The 24,973-nt window shown below is 45.3% G+C and overlaps 1 protein-coding gene and 1 pseudogene across 1 annotated transcript in view; one reads left to right on the forward strand and one right to left on the reverse strand.

The window, feature by feature from the left end:
* RYR2 (ryanodine receptor 2) overlaps positions 1–7,698 on the reverse strand; it is a 735,760-nt gene extending 728,062 nt beyond the window's left edge. Inside the window, exon 1 of the mRNA XM_071207362.1 lies at positions 7,489–7,698. Within this exon, the coding sequence (XP_071063463.1) occupies positions 7,489–7,536 (48 nt within the window). The 5' untranslated portion in view covers positions 7,537–7,698. The remainder of the gene's footprint in view (positions 1–7,488) is intronic.
* Positions 7,699–14,166: 6,468 nt separating this feature from the next.
* Positions 14,167–14,915, forward strand: LOC101434130 (U11/U12 small nuclear ribonucleoprotein 35 kDa protein-like; annotated as a pseudogene).
* The last annotated feature ends 10,058 nt before the right edge of the window (positions 14,916–24,973 follow it).

The raw sequence follows: 24,973 nt of genomic DNA on the forward strand, positions 1-24,973 counted from the left end.
GTAAGGTTTCCTTCAGGTGAGAAGAGACGTCAGCTGATAGATGGTAGATCTTGGGTAAAGGTATCCAGCATGGAGGTGATGCCAACTCTTCCTGACCCTTAATCTAGAAGGAAAGCTTTGCTGGGTAACAAGCGCCAAAGCAATTAGACACAGGGCCTTGGAACATGCCAAGTTAGAAAAAGGTAAAGCCTCAGAGTTCTGTTTCTTCACAGAAAAAATATCATGAAACCTTTATTGGGTCATAAGCACCCAGAAGTAAACCCTCCCTCTGGGCTTTGCAGCTCACTAACTTTTTAAGAAACATGTCGTTCTTCACCCAGTCCAGGAAAGGAGAAGCCAGAGAAGCATGTCACAGCCAAGCCAGTAGAGAGAATTAGTAACCAAGGTCAGAAGGAATTTACTTTGGTGACAAAGTTTCCAAGGACCCCAAGATCATTCAAAATATATAATTCCAGTGCAAAGACAAGTTTTCCTTATGCTCATTGTGATGGTTAGGCTAATGTGTCCACTCAGCCAGGTAATGGCACCCAGTTATTAAGCAAGCACTGGGCTAACTAACACAAGGACATTTCATGGACTTTGATCATCAGTGAGGTGACTGCACAGATGGCTGATTACAATCAACTGAAGAGCTCGCCATCAGCAACAAGTGACGGCTCACCCAATGAGCTGAAGGCCTTAATAAGGAAGTGATTTCAGCATTCAGCGAGAGAATTCCCATCTCTGCTTCAGGCAGGCAGCATCTCCTGGGGACTCATCAAGGACCTTCATTGGAGCCCCTGGCTTGCAGCCTGTCCCGCAGAATTTGGACTTGAGCATCCCCACGATTGTGTGAGCTGATTTTATAAACTCTCCTACGTTGTACAGATATCTCCATCGGTTCTGCTTCCCTAGAGAACCCAGACCAACACACTCATCCTACCTAAATGGTTTTGAGTCTGGCCAACTCCAGGACTTTACATTTACATGACAACTTGTAACCACCTCAGAAATAACTAACTCATTTTAGCTTTCCTGGAAGAATTTTTTATATGACAGTCCTCCCCTCTGCCTCTCCAGGTTAACATCACACAACCCCATGCCAGCACTCGTCCCATGATTAACAAAGATGAAAGATGGAGCTAAAACTTCTTCACCAGATGCTCCTGCGGCACCCCTGGAGCTCACATCACCATCTAGGAGCTATTTCTCACTTAAAATACAAATGCTATCTAGAAGCCAGTGTTTCTCTGGGCAGCCCCAAATCACTCAGCTCACTTAATCCCGAATTTATTCTCTTACACTTTAGTTCACCTGTAGCAAACTTCCCTCTCTCCAATTTCCCATACAAATCCAAGGACAGGTGTATGCTCCTGCCCGCCCCAGGAGCACACGCAGTCCAGCAACCACTGCCTTGCCTCTAGAAGGAATCCACTGTCTCTGCCCACTTCCCTCATCACAATCCTTCCTTCTGCATTTGAACACATTCAAGTGATCTTCGCACTGAAATGGAGGGGAGGACAGCTTCTTCTATTGTCCCAGTCTTCTACTTGGGACGATCGAATACCCCCAACACAGCCCCAATGCTCCCACAGAGCTTTCAAAGGACTGATAACAAATAAGTGGTAGAAATGCATGCAATGGGGATGGTCAAAGAGAGATAATATCAGAATCAGTTGGAGTCAGCCAAGCAAGCTCCATGCCTAAGGATGGAAAATTTATGCAAGGTATTAGAGGAGAGATGGCAATGCCAGATTATGAAAGGCCATGAGCCAAGGAGAAAAGTTGGACTTGATGTGACAGGACGCTGGAGAGGTAGGATGAAAGCAAAGGCTTCAGGAGGATAAAGTGGAAGGGGTATCCAAGGCAGGCGCTGATTTGCTGGGGGCAAGGGGGGAAAATGATGAAGTTAGAACAAATAATGGGGTATAAATGATAAAGTAGGAATATGAAAGAAAGCTGTATCCGAGCCAGATTGCAAAGGACGACATATCAGGAGATGATGAAAATTTAGATAAAGGGAGAGAAAAAAGAAAACTAAACTGGTGCATCGAGTGCCTACCACGAGCCAACACCGTAAGAGCTTTTTCACGTATGTTCTATTATTTGACCTTCAAAACTCTCTCTTAGATGTGTAATATTACCTTTATGTGGCAAGGGAAATTTTTTTTTTAATTTCCCAAGCCCATAAAGCTTCAGTTACTGGATCAGGTTTTCTGGAGGTGAGGATCCACGGTGTATCTAAGCCGCAAGCTCAGAAGGGCAGGGCCACTCAACATCATGGCGCCACCTGGGGATAAGAGCCACTTAGAGACACGAAGGTATGATGCGCTGGGGGAGGGGGGCGGGTACCCCAAACAGAAGAGGCAAGAGGGAGCCAGCAACGAGGACCAAGAGCTGGCAGATCTGTAGGTGGGTTCAGGGTCATCTCCCTAAATGGGACTGGCTCCGGCCAAGTTCACAGACCCTCTCTGCCTCTCCGAGGAGGACGTGGCCATCTGAAGGCTTTTCAAACTCAAACACCATTATTCGAAGGATCTAGATATGGTAGCACAGATAAAGTCATGAAGGCAGAAAAGACAGACAAGGAAACAGAACAGAATCTTCTGGGATAATCAGAGATTCTGAATGGAAGTAGAGGAAAGAACCCAGAAAAGGCCACCATCCGAAATAACATGCCAAACAGTAGTTTCAAAAAAGGAAGAAAAGGTTACTAGAGTTTGAGAAAGGATCCAAAGGAAAAAGGATGGAGAGGAACACTTGGATGAGGCAAGGAGGTGGTGACTGGCAGCATCCAATACAACAGTTTTGAGGAGGAGGAGAAGCTAGGTAATTACCAGGGGATGTGGAGACAGAGGTGGGTGGAGACCACTGTGGAAGGAGGTTTGCAGCTAAATGAGGCAGCAGGGTCCAACAATGAAATGCTTAGGTGGTAGAAGTTAACATGCTTCAAGATGAAACAGAAGGAGTAAGTAGAGAAGGAGCAAAAAGGTGGAATACTTGCCAAGGATTTTCACCATGGGCACAGGGAAATAATATTGATATCTAGGACATGAGAGATTGCAGACTTTAAAAGGAGGAAAGAGACCTTTTCAATGGCTGAAAAAGACAGGGGGCAGATTTGGACAGTGAGATGTGTAAAGTGATAAGGAAAAAGGAGAAAGGAGGCTAGGTTTTAAAATCTACTCTATAAAGAACCATCCACTGGCAAACTGCCTTTTTGGCAGTTCTTTGGAGCTCAATAAATTCTGGATTATTCTAGGCTGCTAACTCGGAGAGTGACTTTAGGTCAAGTCATGCCATCTCTCTCAGCTTCAGTTTTCTTTTCTGCAAAATGGAGGGTCATGGGGGTGGACTGGGTAACTTCTCTGAAGGTCTCTTCCTACCCTAATATCCTAGAGTCACGCATATGCGTGAACCTTCTAATTGTTCCATGCAGCCTCTACATCTTTCTTGGCATTTATAAATGTAAGACACTTCCCCACTTATTGTGAATGCTTCCTTAACACCTAATAGCATTCCATGTACACAGTAGGTGTTCAACCAATGCTTTCCTGAATAAAATTCCCCCAATGTCAGTGTTTCAGGAGACAAACATGTACTTCGTCTTCGCTCCCTCTCCATCAAAATCTACAGAAGCACAGTCCTCCAGAAGTTGGAATCCTTTCTCAAGGAAGTCAGCCTTGATTAAAAAACACTTATCTAAAGCCAACATGCAAACAAGAATGGCTGTCAAATAACTTAGTGTCCTAAGTGCCTTAAATCCTGCCTTTCCTGCCAATGTGTACACCAGTTTCTAAGTTTAAAAATAAAAGTCTGAAAGCCTGGGTGGGCTTTCTGTCAGGTTCCTTGAGAAAAAGCCAGTGCGTGTTTATCTTAAGTTCCTGCAGCTTCATTATCAAAGGAGCAAAAGGCAGAAATTCTCACTGACCCCTCAGAGCCTTTTCATTTCTACTGTGTGACATTCCTTCAGTTAAGAAACCTGATTTGGTTTCTTATTTGCTATAAAACTTTCAACAGCTGACAAAGGAGCCTTTCTCTCCTGGAAAGGACATTAGCTTAAGATCTAGGTTTTAGTCCTAGTTCTGCTCTGCTGAGCCACTGGCCTCATGGAGTCAACCTCTCTGGGCCCCTAGAAACTAGCGCTAAAAAATCCTGCTCTACCTATTTCACAGGAGTGTGGTACTTTGATATCTATATTATTAGTCCTAATTGCTGGATCCTTTCCAAGATGCTTCCTATCAGTCTGGAGCAACATGGACAAGCACTGAGGAGAAATCTATAGTAAAATAGCTCATTCTGCAAAGGAAGACAGGAGGAAAGCTACAAACATTCCTATCTAATTTTTGCAGCCAAGACTCAGTTTTAAGTCTCAATCCATGCATAAATACAAGACTACATGACACGGGATACCCCAAGAATAACTCAATGGTGCTTACACAAATGAAAGAAAGGCAAAATACTTAGAAAAATCAACCCTTGGCCAAGGTCATTTTATACCACCGTTTTCTTAAAGTCAGAGGAATTCCTTCTATAAAATTCTGGGAAAAAAAAAAAAAAGAAGAACTATAAAGATGCCTGTTCTTAAAGACCAAATTATAGTCCATTGCAAGATTGGTTACGTTAATAAGTTTTTTTCAATAAAAGATGCCACACATTGCAAAGCGTGGATCTGTCTGGATAGGACAGTGAACAAATGCACCATGGGCTAAGCAGCTTGTATTAGGACAGGCTTCTCCTAAGTGTCCCAGCACACTCAGAGTTTACCCATCCATATTCTCAATCTCTCTCAAAGATAAACAGATCAGAGAGGGCGTGTTTCCAGCTGGTGGGGGAGCCACTGGATCAAAGAGACCATCTATCTATATAAATAGCTCTTTGTAAGAATGTTAGCAAACCCACAAGGAACAGCCCAATGGAAAAGGAATGGAGAGGGGACAGGCACAGGGACAAAACTCCCCCTCACTAATGAAGAATTAATCTACAGCAGCAGACATAACTCATGGATACAATCCATTAAAGATTTCACCTCTGCTTCCCTGAGCCGTGACCTCAGACCTCTTCTACAAAACAAACAAAAAAGCTTTCAGGGGAAGGATGTCTAGATGCACTAGAGAGCTGGATAAAAGTTCAACGGGCAGTGACCTGCTCAAGATCCTAATTAGAGTGCCCTAATCAGAATATATGAAACGTCGGGTCAACTTCATAATTACAGTCCTTTAATGACTGTGTGATTTTCTTTTTCTAAGCAGAATACCTTCATTCATTACTACCAGGAAGTCTCCCATGTACTATTTATCTAGATTTGCTGATTATTAATACTTCCTGGGCTATGGCTTTTTTTAAAAATCACATTGACCACAAGAAATAAATGCCCCAGAAAAGAAACAGATGAATTTAACGTAACAACTAGTCTCCCCTTACCAACACATTAACATTACTGAACCATCACCACGTGCAGGTGAAGAGAATAAAACAGAAAGGATCAAAGGCCGCTGACAGAGGGGTTCACACAGGATCGGAGAGCTGCCATACGAAAACTGTAAAATAGGAGGGAAAAGGGATGCCTCCTTTCAGATGTTAATGCTACACAAAAAAATAAAACTAAAAAGACCCTGTTTGAAGTGCCACCTCCTTCAAGGTCATTTACCATCAGCACAACCACCTACGGATGCGTTATTAAAAGAAAGTTCCTGGCCCAGGTCGGCCTGGTCTCCACCCAAGAGCCACTTATCAGAGGTGTCACTCTGCTGACGGGCAGCTGTCGAGGGGCACAGAGCGACATGACTTTATATGTCCAGAACCCAGCGGCCCCGTTCAGCATTCTGATAACACCACCTCCAGGAGACCGGCTTAACAGTGACGCCTGCAGCAAGCCCTTGAGTGCACAAAGCCTTCCAAAATGTTCTAGCTCATTTTAACCCTATGAGGTGGACCAAACATCGAACTTAAAAATTACATATTTTGTCCACAAGAATAAAAGAACACTTAGTTTTTTTTTAGGGAACTCTTTGTACGTGGCTTTTTTTTTTAATTAAGGACAATTCCTACTTTTAAAAAATTAGGCTGAAAATATTCCCCGTGAACAAGGCATTGGGCCAATATACCTCCAAGAGCAAATGCCAAGGTGCAAAACGGGCAGCTCTTCAGCCAAACCTCCTGATACTAAGTACTCTGGATTTCAGCCTTCCCAAAGGCACCCCCCCTTTAAAATACGAGAGTGCCAAAAAGAAAATAGAGCAGAAGGGGGAAAAAAGTCATTTACAATGTTCTCGTGCAAATTTAACTGTTCTCACTCGTTCAGTAGCCAAAATCACCAAGTCTATTTTCACATCTAAAAGTTCCTGTCTGGTTACGATTTCAAAAACTCAGCCACCTCGACGATTTTAGGTGATTACGGAGGGAACTCTAAGTGGGAAGTGACAGCTTTCACCGCGAGGAAAGGAGCAGCAGCAGAAACTACGGTCCTAGCGGATGGCAGGGAACCCCGTGCATGACTATCCCAGGGGAGGAGGAAAGAAGAGGCTGGAAACGCTCACTGGCTTTTGGGAACACGAAGTTGGGGCCCCCTCTTGGTCAAGAGGTGCTCCGGTCCCGGCTTGGAGGTAAGCAGTGCCTACGCCGGGGAAGTATCTGCAGTGTTTCAACACCCCAGACCACAAACCCGAAGAGGCAGTGCCAAGGGGGACCGGAGGAGAACAACAGGGCAGCCCTGCGCAGCCAGCCTGCCCCTGCGCGCCACCCAGGGTGGCCATTCCAGGCTGCTCCCTTCCACGCACCCTTTGCTGCACCCGGCGTTCAGGAAACCAGCATTTGGAGAACGACACGTTCACGCCGCACCTCCCCCGCCACGCCGCGCACGCACACACACACGCGCGCGCTTCCCGTCCCTTCCACGCTCCGCCACCAGGCACCGCACCACCCGGGCACCCGCTCCGGGACCCGCGGGGACCCGGCGCCTCCTCCCGCCCCGCCGCGCCTGGCCTGTGGGGCATCTCCGGGCGGCGCCGGGCACCCCCGGCCCGCGGGCCCCGGCGCGCGCTCCGCCACGGCCGCACACGCCTCTCCTCGCCCCGCGACGGCGCGCGCGTGCAGCCCGCAAGCCCAGACGCAGCGCTGGGGCAGGCTTCCCCGCCAATGCCCGCGTCTCCGCCAGCCCCCGCGCGCCCCCCGGCTCTGCGCCCCTCTGCCCCGCCGCGCGGGGGGTCCCAGCCCCGCCGGCGGCTCGGGCCCGGCTCGGTCGCCCCCGCCCGGCCCCCGCAGCTCCGAGGCGCCCCCGGGGCCGGAGCCCGTGCGCCCGCCGCGCGCTGCCTCGGGGGTGGACCGCGCTCGCCCAGCCACGCACCTCGCCCCGCCAGCACGCACACCTGCACCGCCGCGGCGAACCCCAGCCCTCCCCGCCAGCCCGGGGGCGCCCGGTCCTCCCCGCCCGCAGCGCCCGGGACGCCCCGCTCCCCGCCCGTGGGCGCCCCCGGCCCCCTCGCAGCCCACGCCCCGCGCGGCGCTTACAGTCCGCAGGAACTGGATCTCATCCTCGCCTTCGCCCGCCTCGGCCATGGCTCCGCGCCTCCTCGCCCGAGCCGGCTCCCGAGCCCCGCGGGGCCCCGCGCCCGCCCCCCGCGCTTCCCGCTGCGGCCGCGAGGTGGGGGGGGCAACGGGCGGGTGCCGGGAGGCGGCGGGCGGGGGCGAGCGAGGCGGCGGGGGGCCTCCCCGCAGCGGCCCGGGAGCGAGGAGGGGGCCCTGGGGCCCGGGAGGACGCGGGAGGCGCCCCGGCAGCCCCCGCCTGGCCCGCGGCGCGCCGCTCCCCGCCTGCCGCAGGCCGCCCGCTCGGCCCCGGCGCCTGCGAGCCTGTGCCCCGAGCTGGCGGAGCCGGGCTGGTGCGGCGCTGGGGGCGGGCGCTGGGGGCGGGCGGGGAGGAGCTCGCCGGCTCCCCCGCTGCTGCAGGTAGTCCGCAGCCGGCCCCCCCGGCGCCCAGGCGCGGGGCCCAGCGCCGCTTACTGGCCGCGCCGGGGATCGGGGGCCGGCGGCGGCGCCCAGCCTGCTACCTGCGCGGGGCCGGGGGGCCCCTGCGCGCCGGCCCTGGCCCCTGCCCACCTTCAGCCCAGGGCGCGGTCCTCCTTTCTGCCGGCCCGGAGGACAGCGGGAGCTTCCCCAGTCCCTCGGGTGGCACGGCTGTCCCTTGGGCGCGCTCGGTGGGACATCCCCAAGTGGCTACCCCAGCCTTCGGTACTGGGTTTCCAACTTGGGTGCCCTCTGTTCACCGCCAGCAGGAAGATTTTTCAGTATTTCGTTTTGCTGCACCATGCTCTCTTTTCACAGACAGTATTTGTTATTTTGATATCTCTGGCCTATCCATACGAAGGGCGCGTTTGGGGTACGCAGAACTTGGGTAACGAATTCCTTCGCCAAACATGTGGCGCAATTGTCAGACACTGGTGCGTGATAGACGTGAGAGTTTATCGTCTCGATTAGACACAACAAGGCATTGTGGTCAAGTATGGGACATTATCTGTAAGTCCGAATCATGGCTGGATCTGAGCTCTGTTCTTACCCTCACTAGAAAGCCATTTGCTTCTGAGGAGATCCGGCCATTGGGCCTCAGAGAGCAGGTCTGGCTCCCGCGGTCGTCCCCCCACCCTCGCGGTCGCTCACTGAAGCCCCATTGGACAGAGGGCCGTCAGAAATGCCAGGGGAGACGATTTTTTTTTTCTTTTTCATGTTGAACGTTCCCAAATTTATTGTGTGAAGCTCTGAAAACCTTAATCATAAAACCTTACAAAGACAGCAGCTCAAAGAAAACCACAGACCAATCTCATAGGAATTTAGGTCCAACAAGTCAAAATAAGATACTCACAAATAAAATAGTGTATTAAAATCCAATTAATTTTAAAGAAGAATTGGTTTCGAATATGCAAATGGAAATTTGTTTTAGGAAAATGATTCACATAATGACCCATCAGTCAAAGGAAGAATTATGGCAGAGGAAGAACACTGGTGTGGGGTGTTATTGATGGGGGGCACATGGGTGGGGGGGAGTGCTCCAGGGCATGTATATAGGGGACATAAAAATGTTCTGATATATGTGGGTATTTTTTATAGTAGTTACAGTTACAAATGTCACCTGAGGGAGTGCTGAGTTCCCACCCAGGGGAGCTCTGTCACATTCCCCAATTGAACAATAACAATCCCCCAAGTGCAACAGCAAAGACCAATAAAGAAGGATGGTCCAACAATGAGCCCTTGACAGTGATGACTGTGCTCATGAGCCTGTGTGCCTGAAAAATGAACTAGGCCTAGAGCTGCAGGGTGCCTAAGAGTCACCTCCTGAGACGATCTGAACAAGAAAGCTTAGAGCTCTTCCTATGCTGCAGCTCTTTAAGTATTTTTAGGATACTTAAAAATAAGTATGGAAAGCACAGTAGAGTTAAGGTTCCAAATGTCCATCTTTAAAAACAGCAAAAACTGTAAAATAGAGATTTTGCATCAGTTTACCTAAGCTCCACATGTTACAGCTGGCATTTCCTTTTCAGCTTTCCTTAACTTTATACTTTTTGCTCTAGTTTTGATCTCCAGTTGAAGGGAGCCCATAAAGAATACATCTACAGTCTTGGTCATTGGCAGGGACTAGTAATCCACTGCCCTACCTCATGGAGGTGTGCTAGTCATCCTATCTAAGTACTTGGCATATTCTTGTACACTGGTCCAGAACAACTAACTAAATCTTAAGCCATTATTATTTAGCAGAATTTTTAACTCTTAGGAACCTTTAAATGGGCAATCAGGGTACTCAAGGTAAACCCTTTTGCATTTTGGCATTTTAACTACACTGTAATCTGTCCCAGCAAGAGTTATGTTTTTTATTTCTTTAATTCTCTCAACCTAATTGATATAATGTTCAATGACTTTCACAATCGATTACTGTTATTCACCATATGTACCCTTCACTAGCACGCTTACAGTAGATGCTTATGAAACATTCCAATTTTTAATACCTTTTATGTGGACTTTAAATCATAAAAATACAATAATACTATGAGATTTATAGATGCCTGCAGTGATTTGAAGCTGTATATACCCAGGAAAATCACCTTCTTAAATGGAATCATTCCTGTGGGTGAGAACCCCTTGTAGGACCTTTTGATGACGTTACTTCAGGTAAAGTGTGGCCCAGCCCAATCAGGGCAAGTCTTAATCCTAATACTGGAGTCCTCTATAAGCAGAATGAAATTCAGGCAGAGAGAGAAAGCCAGTGAAGCAAGGAGCTGAATCTCAGCGGAACCTGGAAGCGAATGGAAAGGCCAGGTAAGGCACCATGTGCATTTCTAAGTGACAGAGGAGCCAGGACCGGGGGCTGCGGGCAGCCAACCTCAACGCCAGTCTTCTGGTAGAAAGCATCACCTTGATGACACCTTGATTTAGACTTTCTTTTAGTCTCAAAACCATAGGCGAATAAATCCGTGTTGTTTAACCAGACCCATCCCATGGTATTTGCTTGAGCAGCCAAATAAGTTCAAGTACTCTCTAGTCTGTAAAACAGTCTTAAAGGTATTCCAACATGTTCGAGAAAGATTCATAATATTCACTTTCAAAAGGAGAACTGTAGCAAAAATTTCAAGGATATCAATAATGGTGGTGGGTATGTGAGTATAATAATAAATTTGGTTCTCTTTATTTGACAAATTTCTTAATTTTAAAAACTAAAATAACTTTTACAAGAAAACTACTTACATGAAAGCTGTGGAAAATTTTTACTTACAGAAATTTGACTGTTGGTTGGTTTGATTTGATTAGCAATACCTGCTTTCTTTTTCTGATTAACAACTATAGTAGGCAAATTTGTTGTTAAGTGGAAATATCAGAGAATGAGAACTAATCTCAACTCTAATTATCATTTTAATTGAGGGAAAGAAATATGTTTTGATACAGTTTAAAGTTTATGTTCGATGTCTTCATTTCTTATCACCGACTCACACTCTAAGGGATTAGCAAACCCCCAACTTCACAGGCTATAGGTCATAAAATAGAAAAAATGTTTTTGTTTATTTTGAGTTTTCATAGGCATCCAATACTTGATACCTGTGGTTTTATAACTTTTACAAAAATGTTTCTTTTTCTCTAAATGCATATTACATATAATAGTTTATGTTGCTATTCCCCATTGAAATCTGTAAGTTTACTATTGCTTTATTGTAATCTTTATCCTCAATAGACACTGAGTTTCCCATAACACCTCCATTTAAGGTCTTTATTAATCATAATTCCAAGTTGTTTAGAGGATGACATTTCCATAATTTTTAGTCCAAATTTGGATAGTTTTTTCCCCCTTATGACCAATTTTATATCATGCAAGAGAAAAAAAAATCATATTTCCTTTTTTCTTCAGTCATCTAATGACCCAACGTAGCCCACTACTCATTGGTAGCACTCCAGACATCCTTAAAGAAGAAAAAATTTTAGGAAAAAAAGTAAGATTTTTCATTTTGACTTAGAACTTACTAAGCTTCCCAATGATGTATAAAAGCATTAGAAAATTGCCCTCTTCCTCACGGTTCCTATAGAAAGTCAGCTAAAATACTCAGTGTTATTTTAATCCAGCTTCTATCACTTACGGTCACAAAAATTCAAGACCTTAGTGCTGAAGTTAAGCCCTCTGAAGTTGTCATATTAGGTCATTATAAAATTAGAATTTGAGAGGTCTTAACATCCTGACATTTAGCCCATTCCTTTTCAACTCAGATTTCTAGTTTAAATCTCTAGGAAAGGTTTCAAGCATTTCTTCTTATCCCATTTCAGAACTTGACAAACCAAAAGTGTATAGAATTCCATTTTATTTCTATTTTATTATATGTGTTCTAAAATATGACAATTCTGACATACACCTGCCCTAGAAATAAGCACCAGCAGGTCCCCTGGCTCCTTAGTGCAAGTGCTCCTCAGGCAGCGTGGCCTGACTCCCAGGTCCACGTTATTGCACAGGGGGCAGGAATGGTGTTGCAAATGATGATGATGATGGCGGCTCATTTACTGAGCATTTACTATGCTCCAGGCACTGTGTTTTTGTGTTTCTTTTACTCTTCCAAACCATTTTAGAGAAGCGGAAACCCAATCACAGCGAAGTAACTTGACCAAGGCTACACAGCTGCTACGTGGTCAGTCAGTGGTCTGCAGACTATTAAGTTTGAGCTCCTTCACACTTTTATGCTACCACCGCCTCCCCCCCCCACTCCCCATCCCAGAGCGGAAAGTGGAAAATAGAGTCTAGACTAGAATGAACTATAAAAAGCTCTGGCAGCCCCAGGAGATGTGTTCCTGGTTTCAGGCCAACCCTGGGGGTCCAGCTAGCTCTTGCAGTGCCAAGTGAGTTCTGGAACCAGACAGGGGTTATATTTGCTCAGAAGTAAAAACCAACTTGTGCCCTCCTACGCAGTTTGGATTCTTACGGGAAATTAGTTTTTCAAGATTTGAAGGTTATTTATCACTATCTTATCATTTTCTTACATTGATCTTAAAATTATGAAGCCCCAAGTATCCTGCAGTAAGTATCCTGGTCTCCAGAGTCAGGACTGACTTAGATGTAGATGATCAAGAGAGCACAGTCTACCTTTTGGGATCAGCCTTCCCCTTGACATCACAGAGAGGATTGGTACCAATAACTTGGTAACTAATCTTCTTGTTCCTTGTGTTTTTCCACTGTGAGTCATCTTCCAGGCTCCCACCAGAATAACCTCCTATAACAACATTTCCATCTTGTCACTTCCCTGCCTGATAAGCCTTCACTGGCTCCCAGATGCCTACCAAATTACATTCAAGCTCTCCACAACACAGTCTTCCACATACCTTTTCAATGTTTACTTCTAAGTGCTGCCTTGATTGGGCTCCAAACTAAACTACTATTTCTCGGATAAAACGTGTGCAGTATTCAGCCATGCCTGTTCTTTTGCTGCTCCCCTGCCACCTAGCACTGCAAAATGCTCCAAGGACTAGTCCAAAGCTGGCCTCGTTGGTCACTATTGTGCATCCCCCTGCCCCCGAACCCCAACCTTTAGCCTAGATGGCAGGGATTTAGCTGTGTGGCTGCGTGTAGTAGCCCTCAAATGCGCTGGCAATCTCCTAGACACAGGCAGGACATCCACTTTTTATCAGGATCCTTTTCAGTAGGAATGAAAAGTCCCTTCTCTCAGGAGTCATCGACTGTTAGCTTACCACCTCGTACCTAGTGTCTAGTTTCAATTCCCTGTGAAGGAAAATTCCATTTCGAAACTCTGTTCTTCTTTCTATCACTTCGCCTGCATACAGTGGAATATTATTCAGCCTTGAGAAGGAAAGAAGTTCTGATAGATGCTGCAGTATGGATGTATCCTGCAGATACCATGTTGAGGGGAATAAGACACAAAGAGACAGCTATTGTGATTCCTCTTATATAAAATAACTAGTATATGCAAATTCATGTAGAGTACTGGTTTCCGCAGGTGGAGGTCTGGGGGAAGGGACTGGGAGATTTTTCATAATGGGTACAGAGCATCGTTTTGGGTGAGGGAAAGGTTCTGGTGATGGATGTGGTTGAGGGTAGCACAAGACTGTGAAAGTGATTAATTAATCCCTCTGAATTGTAAGCTTAGCAGTAGCTGAGATGGGAAATTTTATGTGGTATTATATGTTTCCATATATTATATATGTACAAGAGACGATGACAATTATATACTATGTATGATCTTAGACTGGATCTAACAATTGAGGAGAAACATTACTGGGACATGAAAAAATGAAATATAGATGTAAGCCTTATATCAATGTCAAATTTCTTGAATGTAATAGCTATGCTTAAGTTCATTACATAAGTGAATACCCTTGTTCTTAGGAAAGAGAAATAAAGTGTTCAAGGAGCATGATGTGTACAATCTACTCAGAGAGAGAGAGAGAGAATGATACAAGAAGCTTGGCAGGCTTGTAAAAACTGGTGGACCTGGGTAGGTAGATTGGGGCTGTGATGGAGTTCCCTGTATGGGGTTTGTATTATTAATGCAACAGTCTTATAAGTTTGAAATTATTTAAAATAAAAAGTTAACTTTAGAGTCTCTGTAGGAAAGGAGGCCCGATAATTGCTAGGAGGACCCTCAGGTGGGAAAGGGCTTCTTTCCTAGCTGGGGAGAGGACGGGTCTCAGCCCCAAACAACCAGCATCCTGACCATGAATGACTGGATGTCCATTGCCAAGGAGTATGATCCACTTGACATGGCACCGATGAAGACCCGCACAATCACACCTTCTGGAGGGCAAGGTTGGCATGATACGTCCCCAGCAAAGGAGTCACAGGGTGTCACATCCTCACGCCGTTTGTGGCAAGACAAAACTTGCAGACCAAAGAGAGAAAGCTAAGGGAAGTATTTTCCAGATATGGTGCATCCAGTGACTTCGGCTGGTGAGGGACTTGGTCACCGGCTTCTCAAAGGGCTATGCCTTTATAGAATACCAAGAGGAACGTTCTTTTTTGAAAGCCTACAGAGAAACCAGCAATCTAGTGACTGATTATCCTGAGATATTTGTGGACGACTATGAGTTGAAAAGGAACCTCAAAGGCTGGGTTCCCTGGAGACTTGGAGGAGGTGGAGGGGTATGGGAGGAGGAATCTGCACAACTGAGATTTAGGGGCAGGGATTGGCCTTTTCAAAAATCTATTAATTTGCTGATTGCTAAAAACGAACTCTACGGAGAGGGAAAAATGGAAAAGGAAGATGTGACCGCAATTCCAAGAAAGACACTGGGACTCAAGGACCAGGGACGGAGACCATGGCAGGGGTCCAGAAAGAGAAGGCAAGAAAGAGAGGTAGCCAGGATCTGGCCTGAAAATGACTGGGAGAGAGAGAGGGACTTCAGAGAGGACAGGGTCAAGGGGAGGGAGAAAAGGGAGAGAAGTAAATAGAGGCTCAACCACAGTAAAACCAGAAACAAAGGTAAAGCACAAGCAGAAGAGTAAGGGTGACTCCTATGGCTGCATCCAGAGTGGAGGCTAATGGTTGAATAAAACCCAGTAATGATTACAAAGAAAAAAAGAAAGAAAGTTAATTTACAAAGAAATGGCCGCTGCAGCACCAGCCATCAGGTCCAAGTTCCAAACAGGAAGAAGGGATGTAGAGAGGAGCAAAAGGGCTCATGCTAGATGAGTCAACCCACCATTTAAGGAGCTTTTCTGGAGGTCTCATCAATAACTTCCACTTACATCTCATTGGCCAGAATTTAGTTACCACTCCTAAAGAGTAGCTATGAAATGTTCTAGCTGGTTACATTGCTTCTGTCCACAAAATCAGAACTCTGTGCATAAGAAAGAAAGGGAAGGTGAATATAGAGTAGGCAACCAGGAGATTCGACTTCATCTCCTTATGATCTTTTCATCTGCTGTATGTACATAGTAATGCTATGATTTTACAGTTTAAGAAATGGTCCCAAGAATGTCTACAGTCCTTTAAGAAAGAAGATATTTATGTTATCAAATGAAGAGATTCCATTTATTTAATTCCCAGATGCTAATACTTTATGTAATCCTCAAAAGCACACAAAAAACTAATTATGTAATTTATTAAAATAGCCTCCTCTCTCTGTCTTCATCTTCCAGTTTAACCAGCTTTTCCTGTCATGCACACTGAACTTCCGCTACATACCATATATTGGATTTTTTTTGCCATAAGATCATGCCTTCAGTTTGATTTGACTATGAGAGAACCATTTGTCTAGGTTGTAGGTGGTGCTAAGAATAAAGCTGGGTTGCACACATACCCACCATTGTATAACTTTTGGAAAGGTATAAAATCCAAGAGAACTTAAACACTGACCGCTACGGTTTTTAACTGGATACAAACAGAATAGTGGTGCTATGATGCACACAGAATAATGTTTTCTAATTTGTCATTTGAAAGTAATGAACACAGTGAAATTCCTAAAAGTGATGGACTAAGGTGTGTATTTGAGAAAAGGAGCTACAACAAACCTCAAAATCAAAATGATTTATCAGTTGTTGTGATGTAATTCTTGGCCAAAAGTCTCTGCTTACACTTGATGTCACAGGTGGACTGAGCCACCGGCAGCAGGTGCATTCAGCAGTAGAGGTGGGGCTATACAAATCAGCCCCCCCATGGAGGTGCACTGTGCTCCGCTGAGCATTGAAGGGTGCAGCCCCAGTATAGAACCTCCCCTCCAACCCTTCGCAGGAGGCTTTACCACAGACACTCTGGCACCAGTGCATTCATTCATTCATTCGGTGTCATTGTGGCCTGGCCCTGAACAGGAGAGTCTCTTCTGCCGTGGAGCTTACAGGTGTGCACATGGCAGCAAGGCACCTTCTGTGCTGGCCACACAGGCTGGTGGCATGGGGGAAGGCGCTAGAGGGTGATAAGAGGAATGACCCTTGGAGGAAGTGACGTGTAAGCTGAAAGGTAAGAAGGTACCATCCAGGTTGGGGTGGGGTGGATGGTACAGGAAGACGAGGGGTCTGGAGGATTGGAAGAACACAGGGCCCACCAAGGCCGAGGTGAGGGCACCAGGATGAACCCATGAAGCTGAGAGGTGGTGGTTCTGCCCCAGGAATCTCCGGAGCCTCGACGGCCAAAGCATGACTCGAGGGCTCATCACCCATGGTTTTTTCCTGTTGTGCTTGGCGAAGCCGGGAACTTAACAGACATTCTAAGTTCCTCAGGTCCTCTGTCATCTTGAGTGTGAAATCTCAGAGTTCGGGGAAAATGTTTTGCCTGGCCTAGGCTACTGGGTTGTCTGGATTGGGAATTGCTCCCCTCCCCCTTATCTTGCTTTAGTTTCCTGTTAATAATTAATTTGTTCACAGTAACAGATGTTGAGTGCCTATTATGTCCCAGGCACCAAGCTAGGTGCTAAGGAGACAACTGTAACAAGATGTTAAGGAGGTACCAAAGGCCAAAACAGCAGAACAGGAGGCAAAGACTCCCGTCTTCCAAGAGGGACGCTTAGGGCCCTGCACAGGACTTGCCCGGAAGGCAACAGAAGCTGATTCTGAAGCTCTTCGCCCTTGAGGATATAAAAGGCTAGAGGCTGAGGTGACCGAGAGAGAACTTCTTTGGAGAAAGTGAGAGTGCTGTCACATTCCTAAACCCACCCACCCACTCTGGGGGATGAGAGGCAGGGAGGCAGGGGGCCTGCATTCCCCCCACTGCAAGCCAGCAAGAGGGGTCCAAGGAAGCTCGTCAGAAAGTTTGAGATGGGTCCCTGGAACTTGGAGATTCCAGTCTAATTCCCGCCTGAGAAATGCAAATGGTGGACGGTTCCTGCTCTCCCTGGCAAAGAGAGCCACATTGGAGCCAGTTGCCTTTCCACAGACCTCAGGGAGACGTGCGCATTGCCCTCTGGGCCAGGCTAAGGAACCCTGGGATCTAAGGGAGTCTACCCAAGAGGGCTTCCCTCAGGGCCGGTACCTCAGGGCCAAGGTGTGGAGGACACAAGTTGAGGGCGGAGGTGGACAGGCACAGCCACCTGCAGGGAGCGGATGTGAGGAGGGCTGGGCTCCTCTGAGAAACCCCTGAAAACTTCTCTGAGAGAAAGACCACCTTGAGGAATCTGCACTTCCCAGCAGACACCAGAGCAGGTGACCTAGGACCACGCCTCCTTAGCCTTCTCCTCTTCTCAGTTGCCCCCTCCACCCCTGGAGGATGAAAGGCTGCCTCTCCTGGCTGGGGGAGGGGGGCGAGGAGGAGGGGAGGAGCAAAACGAGGAAATAGAGAAGATGACCTGTGGTCCCCCTCTTTAGGCTTCCCGGCCTGATGTCCAAGCTCCAGGAGAGGAGAAACTTTTTATAGGAGCTGTAAGGTTGTGAGTGTTAAATTGAATTAAACATGCTATTTATTGAACAAAGACTATTCTTGTGACCAAAAGTGACAGGAGTGTCTTCAAAAAGAATAGGCACAAAATTTCATTCAAGGAACAGGGCGAAAAAAAAAAAAAGAGAGACTAAGGCTTTCAAAGGGACGGTGAGAGAAAAGAATAAAGTTGCTTTCCACATGTCCCTACTAAAGTCTGGTCTTCCTATATAACAGTGGCACAGAGATGGGTAATACCTGGGGCTTGCCTTCAGGAAGCACACAACGTCTAAGAGCGGGAAAGACACTTAAATCCATTAGAACACAGCGCACTAAAAAAATTAGAGCTACGCTTGCCGAACATGAGGGATGGGAGTAATGGGGAAAATAAGAGGATATATGGAAGGCTTGAGATGTTTGTAGATGTTGATGTAGGGTTGCTAGATAAAATAAAGGGAAGACAGTTAAATTTGAATTTCAGATAAGTAACAAATAATTTTTAGTGTATGTCCTATGCAATATTTTTATTTGCTAAATTCAGCAATGCCAGGTTGAAGGGGTGGAAATTGGCTCCTGGCAAATCCTCCTCTTGTTCTAGTCTGTCCTCCCTATTTCTCTTGTTCTTCCCAGACATTGTATTCTACTGACATGACTAGTCATACCTGGACTACTGATACACCTGACATTCATCTCCTGTTATTTATAACTATAGAGAAACCTTGAGCATCCAAATGAGGTCATGTAAATATCATCTCTGTCCTGTAACTTGCAAATGATTTATCTCAACTCCAAACTCTTCCCCTAAGCTCCAGAACGATACCCAACTACCTTCTCAACCCCTCCACTTGGACGGTGAGCAAGCAGCTCAAATACAACATACCCCAAATAGAACTCCAGATACACTGTTCTCTTCCCCAGTGCTCTCCTTCCTGAGTCTTCCTCATCTCAAGTAGTGGTGCATAGTTGATCAGGCCAGAGAAGACTTGGGCATCGTCCATGGATGGACCCTCTTTCTGTGGCTCCATCATCCATGGATGACCACCCCCACTGATGCCCACTGCTAACGCCCTTCTCCAAGCCACCACCCTCTGCTCAGCTTCAACAAATCTCTGCTTCCCTCTTGCCTACTCTATTCCAGTAACTGCATGGCAGCCAGAATGACCTTTGACAAAGGCAGATTGGATCATATCAGTCCCCTACTTAACACCTTCTGTGCTCTTCCCATTGCCTGTCAATAAAATCCACATCCTTTCTTAGACACCCACAAAGCCCTGCTTGCCCGTGCCCTTCACCTCTCTGCCTCATCTCAGAGCCCCCCTCTCTTACTCACTGCCCTTCATCCCTGCTAGCTATCTCTCCATTCATCACACACGCCAAGGCCACCCACAGCTGCTCCCTTTGTGGGAAACTCTCCCTTGGGTTTTCCCACAGTTGGCTCCTTGTCAGCTCAGGCTTCATCCCAGAGTGGCCTCCTGACCAGCACTTCTAAGGCATCGACCTCACTGATCACTTGCCTTCATGTCACCCTACTTTATTTCCTTCTTAACTGAGTATCACCACCTGAAATTGTTTATTTGCTTCCTGAGCAGAATCAAAATCCTTGCTGAAGTCATAATGGCTAATATTGATTACTTCTCCCTCAACCCAGCAGACTTTACATTCTGTCACAGAAGGAGATTATTTGAGTCTGACAGGATTTGTCCTTGACAAAGCCATGCTGTTTACTACTCATCTTACTGAAGCATTTATAAATTGGTTTTTCCATTATTTTCTTCCAGTTTCTGTCATGATCTGGAGTTTATGTTTAACAGTCTATAAAGACTTCTAGATTCTCTTTATTATAAATATGTAACTGTTTTATTTTTGTTAATATCCAAAGTTATCTCCCACAAAGTCTCTAAAATGGCAACAATGTTTACTCAGTGCTCAAAACTGTAAATAACCAAAACATGTGGATACACTTAAATTTTTCCCTCAAAATTTCCTTACTTTAGATCTATTTATACCTCCAAATTGCTATTCTGATATATAGAATGATAGAGGAAAGAGAAGGGATCCTAGAATTTTATCTGTACCCTGTCACTATCAATTAAAATCACCTTTCCATGTCCCTCTAGTAAGGAAAAATACTTTCATTTTTATAACATTGTCTTTTTCAGTTTTTTCATGAAATTTGTGTTAATATTCTAATTTTATTTACTAACTTTAAGCATTTCTTTACGTTTCACCTGTTATACTGCCCCACTTACTTTCTTGCAACATTCCCATTTATAGTCCATGTCCTAGAAAGTATTTTCCTTAGCCAATTAATTTTCCTTTTATATTTTTCTATATATGTAAATTATTATTTTGTTCTTAATCTCAAAATCTGAATGATAAGAAAATAAGAGCTCTTAGAAATTTAAAATGTTAACCAAAAGAAAAATTTCAGTAGAGGTCCTGGGAGGTAAAGTTAAGGAGATTTCCTAGAAAAAGAACAAAGACAGAGATAGAAGATAAAAAAGATGAAAAAACTGGAGTATCAACCTAGGCAATGCGGCATCTAATGTTACTCCCCCCCCCAAAAAATAGGGAGGAAATAATCAAACAAATAATTCAAAATTGAAGTCTCTAAATTGAATTTGAAGCAGCATGGGAAAAAAAATGATGCATCCTGAGAGGTGTTTGCCCCACTTTGTGTTTGAGCTCTGTCTGAGCTTTTGAGAGAAGGAAATTTCTGCTGATTACGTAGCATAGGCCACAGGTAGTAGATAGTGATGAAGAAAACCTAGATTCCACAGCAGGATTACACTTCTAAGTCAGCAGAGCGATGCTGCAGAAATATTGAACATCGTTACCATATAGCATCATTAATGTAGGGAAAGGAGAGGACCTATCCTGAACTTTCTTATTCAGCTCCTACACTCTGATTTATTGGACTTACCCCACTCAGCTAACATGGAGTTGAAGAAGGTCAACCACCACATCATGGAGCCAAGAGTGCCTACAACTGAAAGCAGGAGGATTGCATCCAGGATCCATGTGGAATCTAAGCCCCTCTTGATATAGATGCGGAGTGGACACAACCATTCCAAGGTCCACAGGATGGAGGAATAGAGTATGGATTAGAGTGGACTTACAGATAATCTATTCATGAACTATTGTGATTAGTAATCAAAGAAAATGTGGCATTGGTGTGGAGAAAGTGGCCATGGTGGCTGCTGGGGGTAGGGAATGGGAGGAAGAGATGAGATGTGGAGGCGTTTTCGGGACTTGGAGTTGTCCTGGGTGATGCAGCAGGGACAGTTACTGGACATTGTATGTCCTCCCATGGCCCACTGGGTAGAACGTGGTAAAGTGTGGGCTATGATGTGGACCATTGACCATGAGGTGCAGCGGTGCTCAGAGAGATGTATTCACCAAATGCAATGAATGTCTCATGATGATGGAGGAGATTGTTGTTATGGGGGGAGGAGTGGGTGAGGGGGGTGGGGAGTATAGGGGGACCTCATTTTTTTTAATGTAATATTAAAAAAATAAATAAAGAAAAAAAAATAACTCTCATTAGATAATTAGAATAGACAGAATCCAGCTAGAAAGTCTATCTAAAGATGGTTCTTCGGGAACTCAGCTGTGGACACTCAAGCACATGGCTCGTCCCACTCCTCTCCTCATTGCTTCAGCTTTGGCTGGTCTACTGAGTCCAGCCTCAGGCCTCTCTCTCAGCCTCTCAGGGTTTCTCCGTCTTTCTGTGCCTGCAAGGTGCTCCTGGAGTCCTCTCTCACAGGGCAGGATTAAATGGTGACTCTCTTTCTCTGTATGTCTCCACATGTTTCTCCCATTTATAGAGGACTCTGGCAAGAGGGTTGAGACCCACGCTGGGTCATGCCTCACTGACATACCCTAATCAAAGACCTCCAACTGCATTCACTCCAATCAAAGGGTACCACGCCCACAGGAATAAATTAACACCCAGAACGTGATCTTTTCTGGAATTCATAAAAAGCTTTAAAGTATCACAATCCTAAATAAGAATGTAAAGCCAGGGATAAGCATACATTTTAGGGGAAAAAGAACTTAAGAAATAGAAAATGTGGGTGCAGAATAAAACTAAAGACAACACCAATAAATATTAGCACAGAAATGATAAATATTGTAGCCACCAAACAAGAAGAGGAGCCTGTGCCAAAGTAATAAGAAAATACGAGCTCTTAGAAATGTAAAATGTTAACCAAAAGAAAAATTTCATAGAGGTCTTAGAAGTTAAAAAGTTGGGGAGATTTCCTAGAAGTAGAACAAAAGGACAGAGATGGAAGATAGAAAAGATGAAACTAGAAGGAGAGAATAATCAAACTAATAATTCAGAATCAAGGCCTCTAAGTTGAGTCTGAAGAAACCCCTGAGAGGCCAACAGCTTACTGGGAGCGATCCACTTTATTGTACTCAAAGCACCCAGTTCCCAGGACCTGGCGCATGGTAGTCAACTAACATTTATTAAAAGACCGTAATTCTACTATAGAACTATTGTGACTCTAGCAATGGAAGAAATTGTATCATTGATGTGGAGACAGTGGCCACGGGAGTTGCTGAGGGCAGGGAGAGGAAAGAAGAGGTGTGATATGGGTGCATTTTCAGTACTTGGAGTTGTCCTGAATGATATTGTAGGGACATTTTATATCCTGCCATAATTCACTGAATGAACTGGGGGAGTGTAAACTACAATGTAAACTATAATTTATATGGTGCAGCAGTGCTCCAGAATGTATTCACCAAATGCAATGAATGTGCCCCACTGATGAAAGGGGTTGCTGATGTGGGAGGAGCGGGGTGGGGTGGGGAGTGGGGTATATGGGAACCTCTTATATTTTTTAATGTAACATTTTGTGTGATCTATGTATCTTTAAAGAAAAAGACAATTTAAAAATTTGCTAAAATAAAATAAAAAGAAGGAATGAATGGATGGCTACTAAGTGACTGAGTAGTGGGTGTTAAATGGGGCTGTTTGGAGAGACGGGTGTGTCACGTGCATCAGGGAACACACGTGCTCTTCGTTCAGCATGGGTGGGGGGACGGGCTAGACAGGGGTGCGCTGAGGAGTAAGGCCATCCGCAGCAGCACAGCCCCCAGACTGAGCTGAGCAAGTTCTAGGGAAACGTCAAGTTAGGTCAGTTAGTAACAACAGAGAACTTCAATAGCCCACACACCAGTTAGCAGAATGCCTCATCTAAACCAGCTGTGGGTGAAGTCGTGCATAAGAGCAAGTCGTTTTAGAGCCTCGATGAAGGAAAGATACTAGGCTGTTCACTGGACTGTTGAGAAATGGGTGCTGAGTAGCTCTGGATAATAGTGATCACAATACAATTAAATTCCGTTCTCTGAGGAGGAGGTCAAACCAATCCCACCAGGAAATAGAGCCCTGGCCATGAAGGGAGCAGTTTAAAAAAAAAAAAAAAAGCTAATAACTTTACAGAAATCTTTAGATTTTCAGAACACATATAAAGACAGAAAAAAATGTAAGAGGTACATCACAAATCAGAAAGGTCATATTCTCAAACAGAATTCTATGTGACTAGGTGGCAATAATTTTTCTAAAAGAATACAGCAAGGGAAAAAAACGGAAGGAAGCAGTAAGTCATACTTCCATCCTAGATGAACTGGTGGAAGACACAATAAAAGGTGAGAGCACAGACTTCTGTAAATATGTAAGTTAGGGCACAAAGGGGAAGCGTAAATCAAGCCAAATTCATATTCTGGGTTCTCTGAGAGTGCAAACAACAGGTGGACAAGATAGAATCTGTGCATGTGGCTTATTCAGAGTTTTTCAAATAGCCTTTAATGAGGTTCTAAGAACGAGAATCGATTTAGAGATAAGGAACAAAAGGAAAAATAAATTAAACAGTGAGGCCCCAAGTCCTCAAAACAAAATCTACTTTATTTAAACACACTGATTGGAATCCACAAATGATTTGGAAGCCAGAATAAACAGGATTGCAAATTTGACCCATGACATTTGCCCTTTCTAAGTAGTGAAATTCCAGGTTCTGAAAACACAACAACCAATTCCCAAGCCAGAATGATCTGAAAAAGCTTCATGTATTTCAAAACGAGGAAAAGTATACAAATCAGGTAACATGTTAAGCTTTGAACTCAGAGCCATTTCCAGAAAAGACTTTGACTTAATATGTCCCTGATGGAAAGTGGACTTGGCCCAATGGATAGGGCGTCCGCTTACCACATGGGAGGTCCACGGTTCAAACCCCGGGCCTCCTTGACCCATGTGCAGCTGGCCCATGTGCATTGCTGATGCGCTGAAGGAGTGCCCTGCCACACAGGGGTGCCCCCCGCATAGGGGAGCCCCATGCTCAAGGAGTGGGCCCCGTAAGGAGAGAAATTTTAAAAAAAAAATGCCCCTGAGGCCAAAGGGTATAATGTTATGCTGGGCATGCTTAGTAATGTGCTAAAAATAAAGCCAATAATATTCTCCAACTCCACGCAAAATCTCTGAGTGTCTGTGCCTGGAATGCTACATGCAGTTTTGGTCAGTCACTCTTCAGGAAATACATAGAGAAGCTGATGAAAGTACAAAATGAAGAAAGTAAAATAGTCAGCTATGATAATGGAGTAAATATATTTTTTTAGAATTCTAGACTGGGGACATAAATTCAGTTGCCATTGAAGTTTTTAAAAAAATAGTCAAAGCTATCAGCAGGCTAGTCTGAACACCTCTGAAGGGGCTCCTTTGAAATGTTCATGGGCTCCTGTAGGCTGAAGAGATGTTAAGAGACTCGGTCCTTGTTTTACCGAGTACCACAGGGTAGAGACACGTTTGCAGAGGTGAGGAGAAAGCTCTGGTGTGTGATGTTCAACTGACACTCCAACATTGTTAGAGGTTCCCCCTCACTAGGTTTGCAGTAATTAACAAGCTGTGACTCAGTTCCCCCTGACATGCCTTGAGGAATGACAAGCCCCACCCCCAAGCCTCCATGTCTGAAAGCACACAGTGCTTCCCCTAAAGGTTGAACAAAGAAACCATATGGAAACGGGAGTAAAGTGAGATAGAGACCTTCACTCCCTCCAGATCAAAACATTCCAAGAATGCATAGCTCCCTAATCCACCACCCTCTAGCCATACAAGGGAAAATTTTTGCCTCTAGAGTTTCCTATTGGCCTCCGTACCTCACTCGAACCCTTGACCCCTT

This window comes from Dasypus novemcinctus, chromosome 13, assembly GCF_030445035.2.
Source record: "Dasypus novemcinctus isolate mDasNov1 chromosome 13, mDasNov1.1.hap2, whole genome shotgun sequence".
Taxonomy (NCBI): domain Eukaryota; kingdom Metazoa; phylum Chordata; class Mammalia; order Cingulata; family Dasypodidae; genus Dasypus; species Dasypus novemcinctus.